Below are 20,368 nucleotides of genomic sequence, written 5' to 3' on the forward strand. Positions count from 1 at the left end.
AAATAAATACATAAATAAATAAGTAAAGTAATAACCTAATTCTATTAATCGCCTTTTAAAGACGATTCATAGAGATTCTGTGGCATATTCTGATGCATTTGTTTATGGAGGCATAGGATATTGCAAAAATGGGTTGGAGGAGGAACTGAGTTAGTTTAAAGGGCTGAATTTAGGGACTTTGTGCTTTGCATGTGAATGGCCAATGTTAAATGCCTCACACCACATGGCCCCTACAGCACTTCAGGGAACTACCGCCCCAGCATAGTCCAGCTGTAGTCCTCTGGCACCACAAGGCTATCGGGTTGTAGGCCTTTCTCTATCACAAACTGGCTGTGATCTCTAATTCAGGCTCTGCGTATTTCTAAGGTTGATAATTAGAGAGGTAAACTTGTAGCATCATGCTTCGCACCCAGAACTGCCCGGAAATGGGAGTAGCTGTTGTCGTAGCATCTCTCTGGAAATCTAGTCTCTCAAAATAATGAGAATAGACACAAAAACGACCATCGAAGGGAGCAATGACAACTCGACCACTGCTTTGCAAAAAAAGAGCGCGGAAATCGCAGTCGCGTTTGGTAAAGACTACATTTCCCGCCGACCTTTGCGACCCAGCCAAGCGGCTCGCAAGACCAAGAGCGGCCGGTGCCGCGCGTCTCATAGGGAAGGCCCCGGATGCAGAAGCCGGTACGGCTCAAGGGGCGTGCCTTCCCGATGGCGCTGAGACTTGGGGCTCTCCTATTCGCTGATGAAGAAAGGGGCGGGACGCCGCGGATAGCTGTGCTCTGCCGGCAGCCAATGAGAGGCCGAGCCGGGCTGCGGCGGGAGGCGGGAAACTGGAGTGTGAGAATTTGGCGCGAGTCGCGCTGGGTCTTGCTGCTGCTGCTGCTTTGCTTCCTGCTCCGGTGCATTGGGCTTGGGAACGTGTCTGGGGGGAATTTTGAAGCAGAGTGCAAGAACCCCGAGCAAGACCTGCACTGAAGCGACTCGCCTCGTGAGTTTTAAGGCGGATTGCCCGGGGGAGGTGTGAGGTCTGGGGGTTCCAGTGGCGCCCATATGGAGGTGGAGGGAAGGGAGAAGATCAGATCTCCAAGGGAGTGAAGGGATCTATATGTGCGCCTTTGGGTCACAGGCCTTTGGGTGTGGACGAAAGTTGCTGACTTGTTGGAGGCAGATGTTAGGGTTTGAGGTGGTGGGTGTCGAGGACAGGGTTTGGGAGGGCTGGGAAGGTGGAAGGGTGGAGGGGTGCAGGGCCAGATGGTGCTGAAGATAAGTCCGGGAGGGGCCGGAGAGATAGCATGGAGGCAGGGCCTTTGCTTTGCAAGCAGAAGGACGGTGGTTCGAATTCCGGCATCTCATATGGTCTTTCCCCCTCCCCCTCCCCCAGCCTGCCAGGAGGAACCCCTGAGCGCTGCCGGGTGTGACCCAAAAATAAAAAAAAAGAGAAGCCCAGGAATGCAGTGAGAAACTAAAGTATTTCTGTGGTTTCGATTTGGTTGTTTTATTTGGCGGAGTAGGGTGTTTGGGGCTACACTTGGCAATGCTCAGGGGTTACTTCTGCTGCTGCTCTCAGGTATCACTCTTGGCAGTTCTTCAGGGACTTAAAAATGGGATGCTGAACCCGGGTCTTAGGTTAGGCCTAAGAATCCTTAGAACCCGGGTCGGAGGTCTGCAAGGCAAGTGCCCTCTGATAAACATGCTGCATCATTTAAAGGATTAAGAACTCTGAATGTGGGTGCCAGATACTACAGATAGATAAGATAGTACTGGACAGATACTACAAGTTAAGCACTTGCCTTGCACGCTTTCAACCAAAGTTTGATTTCTGTCACCATATATGATGCCTGGAGCACAGTCAGGAATGATTCGTAAGCTCTGAGCCAGGGTTTAAAGCCATGGTCACCACTGGATAAGGCCTAAAAACCATAGAATTCAGACTATGGAATCAGAACGCTTGGAATTGTACCCCTGCTTTACAGTTATTTGAGGTGCCTGTAGCCGATTTCTTTAAGACCTATCTCAAAGATGGTTGTAAAACTTAAAACGTCAATTCATAAAGTGTTGTGACAGCATCTTATATGCAAAAAAAAGAGCCCATGGATATTACAGCATGATAGTTGTATGCATAAAATGCTAAATATTTGTTGCAATACTTGTGTTACTTATCAGTATAAATTTCGTATTTTGTCTTCCCTTTCACATATTAACCACCTGTTTTTTTTTTCTGTTTGTTTTAGTTGTATCCAGTTGTATTGCTAGCATGCCTCAAACCAGATCTCAGTCACAGGCAAAGATCAGTTTCCCAAAAAAGAAACTATCTCAGAAATTGGATAAAACTAAAATCTCTAATGATACCAAACGAGAACTGACAAATATAAAGGCCACACCCCGTTCTCCTTGTGAAAAAATTCTGCCTCTGAGCCCCAGAAAACGTCTGGGTAAGTTATTGATGATCTAAGAAAGACTTTGGTTTGTTTTTTTTTGGGGGGGGGACCACACCCAGTGAAACTCGGGGGTTTTACTTTTTTTATGACTTTTGGATGAAATGCCAAGTACTTTAAAGCTGTTTTCTAAGTTTTGTTAAGACCACTGTTCATTTTGCCCATTTTCAGAATAAACTTCAGTATAACATTTGCTGAGATTACATTCAGAACTATGAATTAATTAGTAAATCTGATCTTCAATTCCTGGCTATTGAATATTAATTTTTCTGCCTGTTGCGGTTATATAGAATATTGAAACACCTTCGTTGTGGTAAAATTAAGAGAAACAGGTGGCATTCTTGTTTTCAAACAGTGTTTGCTTATCTTGCTTTGCCTTTGAGCATCTGTTTTTAATGATGAGTGATTTGGTCAGCTCTGAGTACCTTTGTAGTTGGCCCTGCTGGTTCAGTAGATAAAATCAGACGCATCTTTCTGCATTCTCCAATGCCTGAGACAGTGCCGACAGTGAAGAACTTTTGGTCCAAGAGACCATTGAGACTGTGGTTGGAAAACTCTTGTTTTAGAACAATTTGAGGATTTCATCACACTGGAACACATTTGATATTTACTGATAGTTCGTGAGGTTCACTGTTGCCATCTGCTGGCCTTATGTTCTTCTAGAGAAGCATTTTCCTGGGGTGTTTCTGGTAGCTGCAGACCCATATAGAATGCCGGGGATCAAACCATGGTCAGTCCTAGGGCTAGCTCAAGCAAGGCAGATGCCTTATCGCTTGCACCACCGCTCTGGCCCTTTGCTAGTCCTTTACTATTTACCCTGCTGACAGCCTCATTTGGATTTGCTATGTTTCAGGTGATGACAACCTGTGCAACACGCCCCACTTGCCTCTCTGTTCTCCACCAAAACAAGGCAAGAAGGAAAACGGTCCCCCTCGCTCCGGTACACCCAAGGGGCGCAGATTGGTATTTGATGGTCAGCTAGCAATTAAGTCTCCAGGAAAAAGCGACAAAAGTGAACCAGCCAGAGTTAGCCCAAACAAAACATGTCCCACTATTCCACAAGATCAAGCGGTTACTGCCAAGTCAGAGCAGAGTTCTCAGCAGGAAAAAGAATCTGCGAGTTTAAGACTATTCAAGCAAGCAGGTTAGTTAACATGGAAACAGGAACTGGTGGTCCCAGATGAAACTCAGCCTGTCTCGGTCACTTTTTTTTTATGTCTGACTGTTCTTTCAGGCACTTGCTATCAACAAGCCAAGCTGGTCCTGAATACAGCTGTCCCTGATCGGCTGCCGGCTAGGGAAAAGGAGATGGATGTCATCAGGAGTTTCTTGAGGGAGCACATCTGTGGGAGGAAAGCTGGAAGTCTTTATCTCTCTGGGGCTCCTGGAACTGGAAAAACTGCCTGTTTAAACCGAATTCTGCAAGACCTCAAGGTAGGTTGTGTCTGAATTCTCATGCACTTGATTAAATGACACTTAGTAGGGTGTTTTAAGAGGATGGGGACATTTGTTTTAGGACTACACCTGGCTGTGCTCAGGGCTTGTTCCAGGCTCTACACTCAGGAATCACTCCTAGTGGTGTCCATATATGGGGGCACTCTATGGGGTGTCAGGGATGGAACTGGGGTTGGCCACATGCAAGGTAAGTGCCCTACCTGCTGTACTTGTGTATCCGTTCCTGATCCTTGGCTATTAACAGTTAAAGCTGACATGCTTAGGGTATTGATGGTTTCTCAAAAGCATGGTGTTTCTGGTGTTGTATAAATCTTTTCCTCTTTTTTTTTTTTTTTTTTTTGAACCACACCCAGTGATGCTTAGGGGGTTACTCCTGGTTATGTGCTCAGAAATCCCTCCTGGCTTGGGGGACCATATAGGATACCGGGGGATCGAATCGCGGTCTGTCCTAGGTTAGCACGTGCAAGGCAAATGCCCTACTGCTTGTGCCACCACTCTAGACCCTCCTTTGTTCTTTTTTTTGTGGGGGGGGATCACACCCGGCAGCGCTCAGGGGTTACTCCTGGCTCTATGCTCAGAAATTGCCCCTGGAAGGCTCGAGGGACCATATGGGATGCCAGAATTCGAACTATTGTCCTTGTACAAGCATGGCAAATGCGCTACCTCCATGCTATCTCTCCAGCCCCTCCTTTGTTCTTTTAATAATGTCTTTATTTGGGGCTGGAGTGATAGCACAGTGGTAGGGCATTTTTCTTGCATACTGCAGACCTAGGACAGACTTGGGGTCCATTCCTGGCATCCCCTATCATCCCCTAGCTTGCCAGGAGCGATTTCTGAGCACAGAGCCAGGAGTAACCCTTTTAAGTACATGATTACAAACATGTTTGTATTTGAGTTTCAGTTACAAAAAATGAACACCCCTTCACCAGTGCAACCTTCCTACCACCAATGCCCCCCATCTCACTTCTCACTACCATTGTCTTTTTTTTGGGCCACACCCGGCGGTGCTCAGGGGTAACTCCTGGCTGTCTGCTCAGAAATAGCTACTGGCAGGCACGGGGGGGGGGGGGGACACGACACGACGACCATATGGGACACCGGGATTCGAACCAGCCACCTTTGGTCCTGGATTGGCTGCCTGCAAGGCAAACGTCGCTGTGTTATCTCTCCGGGCCCTACCATTGTCATGATAGTTGTTAGTGTAGTTATTTCTCTAACTGCACTCACCACTCTGTGGTAAGCTTCATACCGTGGGCCGTAGTGTTGTATAAATCTTTTCAAATAAAAGTAGGGCCAGTTCTCTTATGCTGTGAACTCACACACTTCAGATTTCATCAAGTCTGTACCCAAAGCCAACACTGATTTTTGCCTTTTTTTTTTTTTTTTTTTTCTAGAAGCAGCTGAAAGGCTTTAAAGCAGTCGTGCTGAATTGTATGTCCTTGAGGAGTGCCCAGGCTGTGTTCCCAGCCATTGCTCAGGAGATTTGTCTGGAAGGAGTGGCCCAGGCAACTGGGAAGGACTTGCTGAAGAAACTGGAAAGTTCTGTGACTGCTCAGAAGGGCCCCATGATGTAAGTCTTGACTCTTACTGCCTGTAGCTCTGAAAATCTGCAAGGTCTGTTGCCCTCAGACTCATATTCCGAGCTGTTGAATGGATAGATTAGTTCTGTTTATTCTATGAGAAAGGGTTATATAAGCTTAAGCAGAAAGAAAGGAATTTTATTTGTTTTTGTTTGGTTTGGGGCCACGCCTGGCGATGCTCAAGGGTTCTGCACTCAGGAATTAACTCCTAATGGTATTTGGGGGGACCATATGAGATGCCAGGGATCAAACCAAGGTTGGTTGTGTGCCGGGTAACACTCTACCTGCTGTACTATCACACTGGCTTTCTACCTCCTGTAATTTTCGCCTAGAAAAAAGTCTTGAAACAATTGCTTGAGAAGCTCATCTATTACTTGTGTTTGGAATGGAGGGATAGTGCCCTGGAACGGTCACTGGAGATTGGACAGATTATGAGCTTCAAATTGGTCTCAGCTGTAGGAATATGACCTAGAGGTGGACTAGAGCAAACAAGCTGGAGAGTTAAGAAGTTGACCGTGGACACTAATGACTCTTTCTGTGCAGTGTGCTGGTGTTGGACGAAGTGGACCAGCTGGACAGCAGAGGGCAAGATGTGTTATATACACTCTTTGAATGGCCATGGCTACAAGATTCCCGACTGGTACTGATTGGTTAGTGCTTAATTATTGATATTTTTGATTCGGTTTGTTTTGGAGCCACACCCGATGGTGCTCAGGGTTATTACTCCTGGCTCTGCAGCAGACTCGGGGGACCATATGGGATCCCAGGAATCAAACCTGGGTTGGCCACAAGCAGGGTAAATGTCCTACCCACTGTGCTGTTGTTCTGGCCTCAGTGCTTAATTGTTTGTTTTTGTTTTGGGACCCACCCGGCGACGGTCAGAAATCACTCCTGGCAGGCTCAGGGGACCGTATGGGATGCTGAGGATTGAACTCGGGTCCATTCCGGGTTGGCCATGTGCAAGGCAAACACCCCACCGCTATGCTGTCCTTTTGGCCCTCTAGTGCTTAATTGTTAATGTTACATAATAATTCTAATTCTTTTTTTTTGTTTTGTTTTGTTTTTTGGGCCACACCCTATGACGCTCAGGGGTTACTCCTGGCTATGCACTCAGAAGTTGCTCCTGGCTTCTTGGGGGACCATATGGGACGCCGGGGGATCGAACCGCGGTCCATCCTAGGCTAGCGCAGGCAAGGCAGGCACCTTACCTCCAGCGCCACCACCCGGCCCCACATAATAATTCTAAATTGGGGAGAGTTGAAGGGGCAGGGAGTCCAATAGTACTCCAGCTGACGGTGCTCAGGGTCCACAAAATCTGCCCTGAAGTGCCAGAGATTGAACCCAGAGCCTTGAACAAGCAAGGCTATTTTTACTATTTGAGCCACATCCCCAGTCCTGCACAGTGGTTTTAAAATAATCTGTTTTTAGGGATCAGTGGTAGAAAATAGGGCTGAGCATGGGTCAGGCACGCATGAATCCTGGATTGGATCTGTGGCACCTCAGTCTTTTTAGAATTTCTTCAGTTTATCACCTATTGTTTCAAACAAACATTCTGCTTTCTTATTGAAATTATTACTGTAGTATTACTATACTATATTACTACAGTAGTATGGTAATTAGTATGGTCTGTTTGTTTTTGGGTAACACGCAGTGATGCTCAGGGATTACTTCTGGCTATGTGCTCAGAAATTGCTCCTGGCTTGGGGGACCATATGAGACGCCAGGAATCGAACCTAGGTTTGTTCTGGGTCAGCGCATGCAAGGCAAGCACCCTACGGCTATGCTTTCGCTCTGGCCCCTAGATAGTAAATTTTAAATGATAATTTTTGTTGTTGTTTTGTTTTGGGCTACACCTGGTGGCGCTCAGGGGACCATATGGGATGCCAGGGATCAAACCCAGGTTGGCCGCCTACAAGGCAAACACCCTACCCACTGTGCTATCACTTTGGCCCCTGATTTATAGTTTTTTTTGGACCACATCCAGTTGTTCACAGGGCTTGCTCCTGACTGCTCAGAAATCACTCCCTTGTGGTTCACTTGTGAAATCACTCTAGCTTCAGGGAACATATGGGGAGCTGGGGGTCAATCTTAGGTCAGCCATATGCAAGGCAAATGTATTATCCACTGTAATATCACTCTGACCCCAAAATAACAGTAATTTGTTATTGTTAATTTTTGTTTTGGGGTCCTTCATTTAATGCTCAGGAGGTGCTTCTGGATCTGTGATCAGGAATTACCCCTGACAGTGCTTTGGGGACCATCTGGGGTGCCAGGGAGTTGAATCCATAAAATTGCATGTAAGGCAAGGACCTTACATGCTGTACTATCTATACTTTGGCCCAATTTAATGTACAGGAAATTCATTGTGGTGGGACTGTAGAAAAAATACATTGCCCTTATGTTTATGGGCCACACCTGACAATGCTCAGAGCTTACTCCTGACTCTGTTCAGGACTCTAGCAGGCTTAAGGGACCAAATGAGATGCTAGGAATTGAACCTGGGTTGGATGCATAGTGAGAGGCAAATACCATAGTCCTTGTACCATTGCTCTGATCCCTAGTACTGCAGTTTAAAGACATTTTTTTTGGTTTGTTTTTTGGATCACACCCAGCGGTGCTCAGGGTTACTTCTGGCTCTACTTCAGGAATTAGTCCCGAAAGACTCAGGAAAACCATATGGGATATTGGAGATCAAATCTGGATTAGCCGCATGCAAGGCAAAAGTCCTACCTGCTGACTGGAGTGATAGCACAGCAGTAAGGCTTTTGCCTTGTACAGGGCCAACACAGGATGAACCTGGGTTCGAATCCCGGCATCCCACATGGTCCTCCAAGCCTGCCAGGAATGACTTCTGAGCTCAGAGCCTAGAGTATCTTATTCTTTGCAGGGGATGACATTCTAGGGGTGTGAGCTTGCTCCTGACTGCTTGGAATTTCTTCATGGTACCAGGGATCAAACCAGGGTCAATTTAGGCAAAGCAAACCTCTTAACCCTTGAACTATCTCCAGTTTCTGGAATATATGACTAGTAAGTATCAGGATAGGGTGGAGCAAGTAGACAGCAGTTGGAATGCAAGATTGTAGGAGGCAGGGGCACCACACCCAGCTGTGCGCAGGGCTGACTCCTGGCAGGGCTCTGAGGAGTTCTATGGAGTGCCAGGGATTGAACCCAAGTTGGCCCTGTGCAAGGCAAGCTCCTTTTCTTGCTCTACTCTCTCTGGCCCTTGTGATGCTCCATTTTAATGAGAAATTCTGTTTTTCTTTTAGAAGAGTTGGTTTTCCTTTTATGAAGATCCAACCAATTGTAGTTAATGAATATTACTCATTTCCCCCTCAGGTATAGCTAATACACTGGATCTCACAGACAGAATTCTGCCAAGGCTTCAAGCTAGAAAAAAATATAAGCCACAGCTGCTGAACTTCCCACCATACACCAAAAATCAGATAGCCATTATCTTGCAGGATCGACTTAAACAGGTGAGTGTCAGATTGCAGCAGGTATGAGTTCCTTGACTCATGGGTGTTGGGAACCCCAGCAATAGTTTTATTGTTTGTTTGTTTTTGCGGTGCTAGAGATGGAACCCAGGACATTGTACATGTAAAGCATAATCTCTTGTTACTCAGCCATAGCTCCATAGTAAGACTTTTTTTTTTTTTTTTTTTTTTTTTTTTGGGCCACACCCGGTAACGCTCAGGGGTTACTCCTGGCTATGCGCTCAGAAGTCGCTCCTGGCTTGGGGGACCATATGGGACGCCGGGGGATCGAACCGCGGTCCGTCTCCTAGGCTAGCGCAGGTAAGGCAGGCACCTTACCTCCAGCGCCACCGCCGGGCCCCATAGTAAGACATTTTTACTCAAATTTCCATTGTGCGTTGAAATTTCAACACTGTTGAAATAATAGAAGAATCAAATGTTTCTTTAAGGGCCTTTAAAAATAGGATCTGTCGGGGCCCGGAGAGATAGCACAGTGGCGTTTGCCTTGCAAGCAGCCGATCCAGGACCAAAGGTAGTTGGTTCAAATCCTGGTGTCCCATATGGTCCCCCGTGCCTGCCAGGAACTATTTCTGAGCAGACAGCCAGGAGTAACCCCTGAGCACCGCCGGGTGTGGCCCAAAAACCAAAAAAAAAAAAAAAAAAAAAAATAGGATCTGTTGGGCCAGAGAGATAGCACAACAGTAGTGTGTTTGCCTTGCACGTTGCTGACCCAGGATGGACCCTGGTTCAATTGCTGGCATCCCATATGGTCCCCAGAGCCTGCCAGGGTGATTTCTGAGCACAGAGCCATGAGTAACCCCTGAGTGCCGCTGGGTGTGACCCAAAAACAAACAAAAGAATAAAAAATAGGATTTGTAGTACAGGAATAGAGCACTTGCCTTGCACACAGTTGACCCAGGCTAATTCCCAGCACCCTATGAGATCCCCTATGTCTGCCAGAAGTAATCCCTAGTACTATCCAATATGACCCCCCAAAAAAAAAGAAAACATAAGATTAGGACTTGGAGGAGTGAGGGGAGTACAGAGAGATAATACAGATGTAGGGCACTTGATGTTGCACAAGGCCAACCCAGATTTGGCCCTTTGGGCAAAGATTTGATCCCCGGCACCACCTGGAGTGAACCTTGCTTGAGCTTAGAGCCAGGAATGAGCATTGCTAGGTGTGGCCAAAGAATAAATGAAAATTTAGAATAAATTGAAATTGGACCTGTGGGCAGGGAGTCCTATTTGTTTGGTTTTGTTAGTTTAGGTTCTAATGGTTGGCTTGCTTCTTTGGGTTTTTGGGTCACACTCAGCAGTGCTCATGGCTTACTGCTAAGTGCTTCGGACACCATATGCTAGCCAGGACTGAATCAGGGTTGGCTAAATGCAAAGCAAGTGCCGTATCCGCTGTACTATCTCTCCAACCTTCTAGTGTTGTTTTCCATTCATGAATCTACCACATTCTTACCGCTATTTGAATGAAATTTCCGTTCACCTATGAGCAGAGGAGGGAGGCATCTTAGACCCTAACTAGTGGCCATCAGCTTTCAACTTAAGCATGGCAATATTTTTGTCTGGGACTTAAGTGACTGAGAACCTGTTCTCTCTGTTCAAACTTATCCGTTATCTTGTCTTGTCCTAAGGCATCTAGAGATCAGGTTCTGGATGATGCTGCGATTCAGTTCTGTGCCCGCAAAGTCTCTGCTGTTTCTGGCGACGTTCGAAAAGCGCTCGATGTTTGCAGGTGAGTTACGGCGCTGTTGGCTGCTTGTATTAAAGGAAAGAAATGCTGCTTAATTGTCTCGTGTAACTCATGTGAATGTGGCTTAAGTGGCTCCGTTCTGCCACTTTTTCCACCCAGAAAGGAGGACTTGTTTCTCAGCGGGGAGTGCTGCATTGCCACCGTGTTAATGTCTGAAACATTATCAGTCCATTACCTACAGAGGGAGAAACAAATGAGATGTTGCTAGCACTCCCTGTGGTGATTATAGATTGGTTAATTACATTTGTATTAAAAAAGACTCCAGTTTACTTTTCCATTAGCTGGTCTCAAGCAGGTTTATTTATGGACCTGAACCATCTTTGCCTTCAGACTTTTTTTTCCCCCCTTCCTTTGCTTTTCTGAGCACCCCTTCCACCAGTTGGTGGTCCCCCACAGTTGTCCTCCAGACCTCTCTCCCTTCTCTTCCCCTGCCCCTCCTGCTGGGGAAAGCCTCTGTGCTGACTGATGAAATTTCTGCCTTCCCAGTAGGGCCACTGGGTCCATTAAAATGAGACTTGCTGTGCTGGCCCGCTGGTCCAACCTCCCCTACTGCCATGCAGAAGACCCAGGTCTGGCTTATGGTTTCCTGTAGGCAAAGTACTTTGGAGCAAGCAGTGGGAGAGTCTGCTCTTCCTGTTGCTAGATGACACGATCCTGGATTTGAAAGTTTGCCCTAGTCAGCGAACTTCTTGAGTAAAGACCACAGAGATGAACAGTACTTATGTCAGCTATTATGGCTTGAGCCCACGCCTGGGCCCTGTCTCTAAGTAAAGGCCCCTTTATGGATGTTACTGGCTCTCTTTGATCATCTACAGAATCTCCTCTCCATGACTTTTTTTTTTTCCTCAGCCAAAACCTTAACATTGGCCCAGGGTATGATGACCTACTTGGCATCTCGAAGAGGAAAGCATGTAGTTGAAGTTTCTCAGATTCCTTGGTTCATGAATTATTCCAAGGCAATTAAGTCCTCTTTAGCTGAGACATAACCCAGTTTAGTTTGAGGGCTTTAAAATGATAAGAAACGCTATTTATTTATTTTAGAAGATATTTTTTTTTTTTTAGTTGACTTGCCTGCTTTTTGAGTGTGGTGGCTTGGTGTGTTTGGACTGGCTCAGCCTAAATTAATTATAGAAATATTGTTTTATAGGAGAGCTATTGAAATTGTAGAGTCGGATGTCAAAAGCCAGACTATCCTCAAGCCACTGTCTGAATGTAAGTAGTTTATCTCTTTCCTGTCTTCCTTTATAAATTGAAAGCTTGGTTTTGGGAGAAAGAAGTAGAAGAAAATGAACATAGTTAAAGCCACATGAGGCTGAGAGATAGCAGAGAGATAGGACAGCTGCAGGGGCATTTGCCTTCTATGTGGCTGGTTCAGTTCAGTTTTCTATTCCTGAGCACTGTTGAGTATGGCCCCAAAACAAAAAGAAATCCACACTTTTTTTTTTTTTTTCTTTTTTGGTTTTTGGGCCACACCCAGCGGTGCTCAGGGTTTACTCCTGGCTGTCTGCTCAGAAATAGCTCCTGGCAGGCACGGGGGACCATATGGGACACCGGGATTCGAACCAACCACCCTTGGTCATGGATCGGCTGCTTGCAAGGCAAACGTCACTGTGCTATCTCTCCAGGTCCCACACTTATTGTTTGTGTCTGGTTTTGGTCAGTTTTTTAAAGATTTTTTTGGGGGGTGGGGGAAGTTTGGGTCACACCCGGTGGCACTTAGGGGCTACTCCTGGCTCTGCACTCCGAAATCACTCCTGGCAGGCGCTGGGAACTATATGGGATGTCAGGAATTGAAATGGTGTCCGTTCTGGGTTGGCTATGGGCAAGGCAAATGCTCTACCGCTGTGTTATTGCTCCTACTCCTAAATTTATTTTCATATACAAATTTGTTTGGAAGGCCACACCCAGCAGTGCTCAAGGGTTACTCCTGGCTCTGCTCAGGAATCATTTCTGGCAAGCTCAGGGGACCATCTGGGTTGTTGGGGATTGAACTTGGTTCAAGCACATGCAAGGCAAATACTCCATCTGCTGTACTATGCTCCAGCCCTTCAACTTCATTTTATTTCTACCTTGCCTATCCATACGATGTCCATGTTTTACTGGAGATGTGTCTTCTAGAGTATTAGGTAAGTGTGGAGTCAGTGGGTGTTGTTCCAATCTCCAGAAATGAAAACTAGATAGTGAAATTGGACCAACTTCTCTGTTTATGTAGAATGCACTTCAGGTCCTAATAAAAGTAAAAGCAAACCCAAGTAAGAAAAAGGGGCCAGGGCAGGAGTGATAGCATAGCGGGTAGGGCATTTGCCTTGCATATGGCCAACCAAGTTCGATTCCCAGCATCCCATATGTTTTCCCATACACTGCCAGGCATAATTTCTGAGTGCCACCAGGTATGGCCCAAACCCACCCACCCAAAAAAAAGTAAAAGGGGTCATGGAAACGGGTAGATAATTTAAAGGACTGGAGGTCATACTTTACATGTGGAGGAGGGGGGGGGGTCCCAGCTTTAGTTTTAACCCTATCCTGTGAGCCCTGAACAGCTGGCCTGGAGTCACCCCCAGCACTACCAGGCATGGCTCCAAAAACAGACAAGAGGCCAGAGCCTGATACCCCCTATAATCCCCTGAGCTCAGAGCCATGAGTAAACCCTGAGCCCGCTGTCTTTGGCCCCAGATAAAACAAAAGCCCAACAGTGAGAGATTTAAGTTCAGATTGAGAGATTTCAAGCCTTTAAGCTGTATCGGAAAGAAATATTATTAAGATGACAAAATTAGGGCCCGGAGAGATAGCACAGGCGTTTGCCTTGCAAGCAGCCGATCCAGGACCAAAGGTGGTTGGTTCGAATCCCGGTGTCCCACATGGTCCCCCGTGCCTGCCAGGAGCTATTTCTGAGCAGACAGCCAGGAGTAACCCCTGAGTACTGCCAGGTATGGCCCAAAAACCAAAAAAAAAAAAAAAAAATGACAAGATTAGTTTCGTTTTCTCTTATCTTTGTTCTTTTATTCTCATGGCAGATGTAAAATGGCCATGAACTACCTGTCTTGTCAGTACTGAGTACCCATCGGGCTTTTGTTTTGTTTGCTTTGTTTTGTTTCAGGGCCATACCTGGCAGGGCTCTAGGGGCTACTCCTAGCTCTGTGCTCAGGGGCTTCATTTGTGCTGGCACAGATCAAACTGGGTCAGCCACATGCAAATCAAGTGCCTTAACCCCTATGCTGTCTCTGGATCCTGACTAAGCGGACTAATGTAAAAACAGGACAACCTGATTTGGTTCTTCCTTCATTCCTATACTAGTGGGGAGTTAAAATAGTAAAGGCAGCGAAATGAGTGCTTCGGCTGATAATAGGTGATAAATACTCTACCACAGAGACCAGATACTGACCTTGTATCAGCCACTCAGGCTCCAGGCTACTCTTTTGGGAAGAGGAGCAGAGGTTTTCACCACACCCTGAGGTGCTCAGAACTTAGTCCTGGCTCTGTGCTCAGCATTTGCTCCTGGCTGGGCTCAGGGGACCTTAAGAGGTGCCAGGGATTGAACCTGCATCAGCTGAGTACAACGCAAATGCCCTGCCCTTTAACATTTTCTCTCCTCAATGGCCTCCGTCATCACCACCAACACATAACTTCATACTAAGTGTCTGGCAAAAGCTAGTCAACTAAAGAATAGGATATACCTTGATTGTTGTCAGTCAGGCTTGTTATCAGTACCAGGGAAACACTGTTCCATTAACCTAATTCCTATCTTTGGGTTTCTCTACGTGTGGGATTAACATTAAAGGCTCAAGTAAGGAGTCTAACTTGCTGAAGCCTGACTTTGACTGAAACATTTTTTTGGCTTTTGGGTCACACCCGGCAGTGCTCAGGGATTACTCCTGGCTCTACAATCAGAAATCGCTCCTGGTAGGCTCAGGGGACCATATGGGATGCTGGGATTTAAACCACCGTCCTTCTGCATGCAAGGCAAACTCCCTACCTCCATGCTATCTCTCCAGCCCCTGACTAAAACTTTTTGTTTGTTTGTTTTGTTTTGTTTTTGGGTCACACCTGGCAGCGCTATTCCTGGCTCCATGCTCAGAAATCGCTCCTGGCAGGCTCGGGGGACCACATGGGATGCCGGGATTTGAACCAATGACCTTCTGTATGAAAGGCAAATGCCTTACCTCCATGCTTTCTCTCTGGCCCCTGACTAAAACTTTTTGTTTTTGTTTTTTTGGGCCACACCTGGCCGGTACTCAGGGGTTACTCCTGACTCTGTGCTCAGAAATCACTCTTGGCAGGCTTGGGGGGGTTATATGAGATGTCAGGGATCAAACCTGAGCCAACTGCATACAAGTCATATACCCTACCTGTTATGCTATTGCTTCAACCCCAGAAACTATCTATTTATTTACTTATTTTGGGTTTTTTTTTTGGACCACACTCAGTGACACTCAGGGGTTTATTCCTGGCTATTCACTCAGAAATCGCTCTTGGCTTGAGGGACTATATGGGATGCTGGGGGTTTGAACCGTGGTCTGTCCTAGGCTAGCGCAGGCAGACGCCTTACCACTTGTGCCACTTTGTTACTTAGTTTCCGGTTTCAGTCAGCTGCCATGGCTCCACTGCTGTCCTGCTTTGGTTTGAGAGGAGCAAATTGGAGGACTCACTAGACATGGTTCCAGGAGGGAACTTGAAGGCAAAGATTGTTACAGAGCAAATTCCTCCTGTCTTGCAATTCATACAGCTCCAAACAATGAGGCCATAGTCTGGGGCCGCCTGTTGGTAACTTCCCATCCGCCAGTCTCTGTGATGGTGCTATCTGCTCAGATATCCAATGCCAGTCTCAAGTGTTACACCGTGCATATCAGCTTGGGCAACCTCAGAGGTCATTTGGGGAGGCTCTCTGGAACACTGCTTGGGGATTGACTTCACTGTGTACATTTAGTCATTTGTAAGACTCCAAATAGTAGGTAATCTGACCAGTGCTTCTGTCCCGTAAGGATTGGGCAGTCTTATATTTTTCTTTTTGCTTTTTGGGCTACACCCGGCAGCACTCAGGGATTGCTCCTGGCAGGTGGCAGGCTCAAGGAGCCATATGGGATGCTAGGAATGGGTTTGTCCGGGGTTGGCCATGTGCAAGGCAAGCGCCTTACTGCTGTGCTATTGCTCTAGCCCCTGGTAGTCTTTTTTTTTGGGTCACACCCAGCAGCACTCAGGGATTACTACTCCTGGCTCTGCAGCCTCGGGGGACCACATGGGATGCTGGGATTCGAACCAATGTCCTTCTGCATGCAAGGCAAATGCCTTACCTCTGTGCTATCTCTCCAACCCCCAGGCAGTCTTTTTTTAAGGAAAGTACAGTCTTTGCTTTCGAGTTCTGATTTTCTTTCACAGGCGGGTCTCCTCCCTGAGTACCACCTGGTTGTAGTCATGTTGACCCCTCAAGCTCTGCTGGAGTCAGAGCAGCATGACCTTGAGGGGATGTACCCTGTCATATGAGGCCTACATAACTGGGCCAAGTTTGCCCAAGCATGGTTGCCCTGGATCCTGCGATATTACTGGAAAGACTGAAAGTAAGGGTGAGGGGCTGGAGCAATAGCACAGCTGGTAGGGCGTTTGCCTTGCAAGCAGCCAACCCAGGTTCGATCCAGTATCCCATATGGTCCTTCAAGCCTGTCAGGAATAATTTCTGAGCACAGAGCCAGCAGTAACCCCTAGGTGTGGCTCAAAACCAAAAAATAAAAGAAGAAAGGGTGTGGGCTAGAGAGATAGAAGGGAGAGGGAAGGAGAGAGGAGGAAAGAAAAGAAACTGTGTTCTTGGGCTGGAGTGGTAGGCCATTTGCCATGCACAAACAAACAAACAAAAAGAATAGCATCATATATTTTTCACCTTCTAGCTGCAGAGTTCAAATTGCTGCTTTGCCATCACGATTATACTTAAATTTGCTTTAGTAAGAATGTTACTGTATCATTGGTCTCGATATCTGCCTTATGTATGAAGCACAATTAAATGTGGTCTGTTTGCTTTACAGGTCAGTCACCCTGTGAATCACTGGTCCCCAAGCGGGTTGGTCTTGTTCACATATCCCAAGTCATCTCAGGAGTGGATGGGAACAGAATGAGTGCGAGCCAACCAGGAGCCCCCGACTCCTTCCCTCTTCAGCAGAAGATCTTGGTCTGCTCTATGATGCTCTTGACCAGGCAGCTGAAAACCCGAGAGGTCACTCTGGGGAAGGTTAGTTGGGGATCTTAGAAGATGAAGGTAGAGAGGCCGGGTAGGTGGCGCTGGAGGTAAGGTGTCTGCCTTGCAAGCGCTAGCCAAGGAAGGACCGTGGTTCCATCCCCCGGCGTCCCATATGGTCCCCCCCAAGCCAGGGGCGATTTCTGAGCACATAGCCAGGAGTAACCCCTGAGCGTCAACCGGGTGTGGCCCAAAAACCAAAAAAAAAAAAAAAAAAAAAGAAGATGAAGGTAGAATGCAGGTAAAACACTTCACAGAGCAGTTTCCTAAAAGCCGGTCATGCTTCAGCAGGTCAGAAGTAAAAATGGATTCAAATAGGAAGAATAAATACTGGTCCCAGAGAAAAGGCAGCTAGCTTTATTTCCCTGGGGTTGTGCCTGGGAATGTGCCATTTCTCGTCCACCCTCTTCATGTCTGCCTCTCCCTTTGAAATATATAAAGTTCCTTCCTACAATATTTTACAGGTTTGGGCCAATGGCTCCGAATGTCTGCTCAGGGATTTTATGGGGAAGAGTTGGGCTGTTCACATAATATTTTTGAAACCCCAATATTTTTTTCTTTTAAGATTATAAAGTTTGGAGATAAAATTTAGGGTGACTAGGACACAGCCAGCTTTGCTCAGGGCTTACTCCTGACTCTATGTTCAGGATCACTCCAGGCCAGGCAGTGCTCAGGGCCATAGTATGTATTGTTGAAGGTAGAACTCAGATTGGCTGTATGCAGGGCAAGTGCCCAACCGACTATACTGTCTCCATAAAGCCTTAAAGTAACATTTGTTTTCTTGGTTTCTTGCAGCTCTACGAGGCCTATGGGAAGGTCTGCCGCAGGCAGCAGGTGTCAGCTGTGGACCAATCTGAATGTTTGTCACTTGCAGAGCTGCTAGAAGCCAGGGGCATTTTAGGAATAAAGAAAAGCAAGGAGACACGCCTTTCAAAGGTATGATGAGCCACTAATTTGTGCTGTTGCTTCTTTACCCTGCTTTGGATACTTGAACTTTTATGGAAAGGAGGATTGTATGGGTCGAGGGTGTCAGCTCCATGATCAAACAAACACGTGGTGTCTCAATGGTATGAAGCCCTGGGTTTGAACCCTGGCACAAGAGGAGACAGATTATACCATGACCTCACTTAGGTCAACAATTTGGATTGTGTTCAGTCAAGTTAGAGCTCTGAGGATGGGAATGAGGTGGGAATGAGATGATTTGTTAAGGCCATTGAGAAAGCAGTGTTTAGAGACAGGGCATGCCCTTAGGTGGGTGGGGACCATGTATGTACCTGTCATGCTATAACTGCATGCAAGGCTATCTTCTCTATGCGCTATCTTAGCCCAGAAGCTCTGGGTCTGCTCAGGGATCACTTCTGGTGGGCTTAGGGGATCATGTGGGGTTCTGAAGGGGATCCAACCCCGGATTGGCTGCATGCTTCGGGGCAAACACCCTTTGAGCTATACTCCACAGGCTCTGACTTTAACTGGCCTTTGTGAGAACAGTTTAACTAGGAGTTTGAGGAATAACAAACTAGGGTTATATGAATTCTCCACCATGACAAATTTTTTTTTTCTTCACTTCTGTCTAGGTTTCCTTGAAGATTGAAGAGAAGGAAGTAGAACATGCTCTGAAAGACAAAGCTTTAGTTGGAAATATTTTAGCTACTGGATTGCCTTAAATTCTTTTAAACTAGCTCACCATTTGAAAGTATCCCAGCCATTTTAGAGAGCTATGGAATCTTCATTTTAGTTTTTTTTTTTTTATGTTTGTGTTTGTTCTTCGGCCACACCCAGCGGTGCTCAGAAGTTACTCCTGGCTCTGTGCTCAGAAAGCTGCTCCTGGCAGGCTCAGGGGACCATATGAGATGCCGGGGATTGAACCTGGGTTCTTCCCAGGTCAGCTGTGTGCAAGGCAAAATGCCCTACCACTGTGTAATCACTCTGACCCCATTTATTTTAGTATTTTATACACTCAGGTCTAAAAAACAAGAATTACTTTCTTTTTATTTTTTTTTAATTTGGTTTTTGTTTTTTGGGCCACACCCAGCAGTGCACAGGAACTACTCCTGGCTCTTTGTTGGAGTAGATTACTCCTGATGGTGCTCAAGGGGGCCGTGTGGTGCTTGGGATCAAACTCAGGCCCCCTACATGTAAAATATGCATTTAACCCATTGAGTTCTCTCTCTGGTCCATAAGACATCTGAGTTTTAAAAGTTGTTTGGTTTTTTTTTTTTTTTTTTTAACTTTACTAATTGATTGAATGGTTGTTGGGCCACACCCAGCGATGCGCAGAGGTTATTCTTAGCTCTGCACTCAGAAATCACCACTGGCAGGCTAGGGGACCATACGGATGCTGGGAATCAAATCAGGTCCCTTCCAGGTTGGCTGCATGTAAGGCCTTACTGCTGTGCTATCTCTCCGGCCCTGAGTTTTATTAGTTTTATGCATTAAATACCAAGCAGACCCTTTTTTTACTAAACATTCCAAACCACAGTCACTGTGTGTCTGTAAGTATATGGATTCGTGTTGCGGAATGTGCCAGATAATGCCTTTCCGTTTCCTTCAGCTTTGCTATGTATGAGTAAGAAGATGGGGAAACGATGGCCCTGGAAGGTAAACACGTCCACTCGGAGACTTGAAGGACACATTGATAGAAACCTTATTTTCTTTCTGAAGTCGGCTGGTTCCACATTGTGACATTTTTAGAGACTGGTGCAATTCTTGGGCACTCCCAACCAAGGTCATGGGAGGGTGGTGACGAGAAAGTAACTCTACAGATTGTGAATATATTTATTTTCCAGTTGCATTCTTTGTTTATTCAAGCGATCGCACTTCAGGAGAGCGAGTGTGAGTTTTCAGAAGATTAAGTAAAAATTCCTCCCTAAACTGTCCCATAGTCTTTACTGCCCTCAGATAAGGCCCCTGGTTTCAAGGTACCGAAGTCTGGGGCTGGCTTTTCATCCTAACCTTGTGTGTATTTTTTTTTTTTTTTTTTTGGTTTTTGGGCCACACCCGGTGGTGCTCAGGGGTTACTCCTGGCTGTCTGCTCAGAAATAGCTCCTGGCAGGCACGGGGGACCATATGGGACGCCGGGATTTGAACCAACCACCTTTGGTCCTGGATCGGCTGCTTGCAAGGCAAATGCCGCTGTGCTATCTCTCCAGGCCCCACCTTGTGTGTATTTAAGCCTGTTAACTAAATGATTCCATGTGGGCTACTCAGGTCTCCCCTTTCCTTGGGGGTCTGGCATCCAATGGCAATTCGTGGCGTGGACACCAGGGGGCACCATTATAACACTGCCTGGAAGTGGCAGGGTGGGACTAGGGCAGTTTCTGAGCAAAGGGGATAAAAATCTACAGTTGATTCATCTGGAAGATTGCTGAGCTTTCTAGAAAGCTCCAGCAAATGCTTGGATTTCAAACCACGTGTGGTGACTAAGAGCCAGTGGCCAAGTC

General features: G+C 46.5%; 1 protein-coding gene across 1 annotated transcript; it reads left to right on the forward strand.

Annotated features, from left to right (window-relative positions):
- Positions 1-959: 959 nt before the first annotated feature.
- CDC6 (cell division cycle 6) lies at positions 960-18,592 on the forward strand. Its single transcript, XM_049779584.1, has 12 exons — positions 960-988; positions 2,232-2,432; positions 3,289-3,579; positions 3,670-3,869; positions 5,285-5,460; positions 6,014-6,120; positions 8,807-8,946; positions 10,590-10,690; positions 11,856-11,920; positions 16,720-16,922; positions 17,724-17,864; positions 18,503-18,592. Exons 2-12 carry the CDS (start codon positions 2,255-2,257, stop codon positions 18,590-18,592), a joined length of 1,692 nt encoding a protein of 563 aa, XP_049635541.1. The 5' UTR covers positions 960-988; positions 2,232-2,254.
- Positions 18,593-20,368: the final 1,776 nt, after the last annotated feature.

This window comes from Suncus etruscus, chromosome 1 (genome assembly GCF_024139225.1).
Source record: "Suncus etruscus isolate mSunEtr1 chromosome 1, mSunEtr1.pri.cur, whole genome shotgun sequence".
NCBI lineage: Eukaryota > Metazoa > Chordata > Mammalia > Eulipotyphla > Soricidae > Suncus > Suncus etruscus.

What these genes read in the sequence shown, in the direction of transcription:
- CDC6 (XM_049779584.1), top strand. Translation starts at nt 2,255, where the DNA reads ATGCCTCAAACCAGATCTCAGTCACAGGCAAAGATCAGTTTCCCAAAA. An exon ending in GAGCCCCAGAAAACGTCTGG is followed by an intron (nt 2,433 to 3,288) that starts GTAAGTTATTGA and finishes GCTATGTTTCAG; the next exon opens with GTGATGACAACCTGTGCAAC. An exon ending in GAATTCTGCAAGACCTCAAG is followed by an intron (nt 3,870 to 5,284) that starts GTAGGTTGTGTC and finishes TTTTTTTTCTAG; the next exon opens with AAGCAGCTGAAAGGCTTTAA.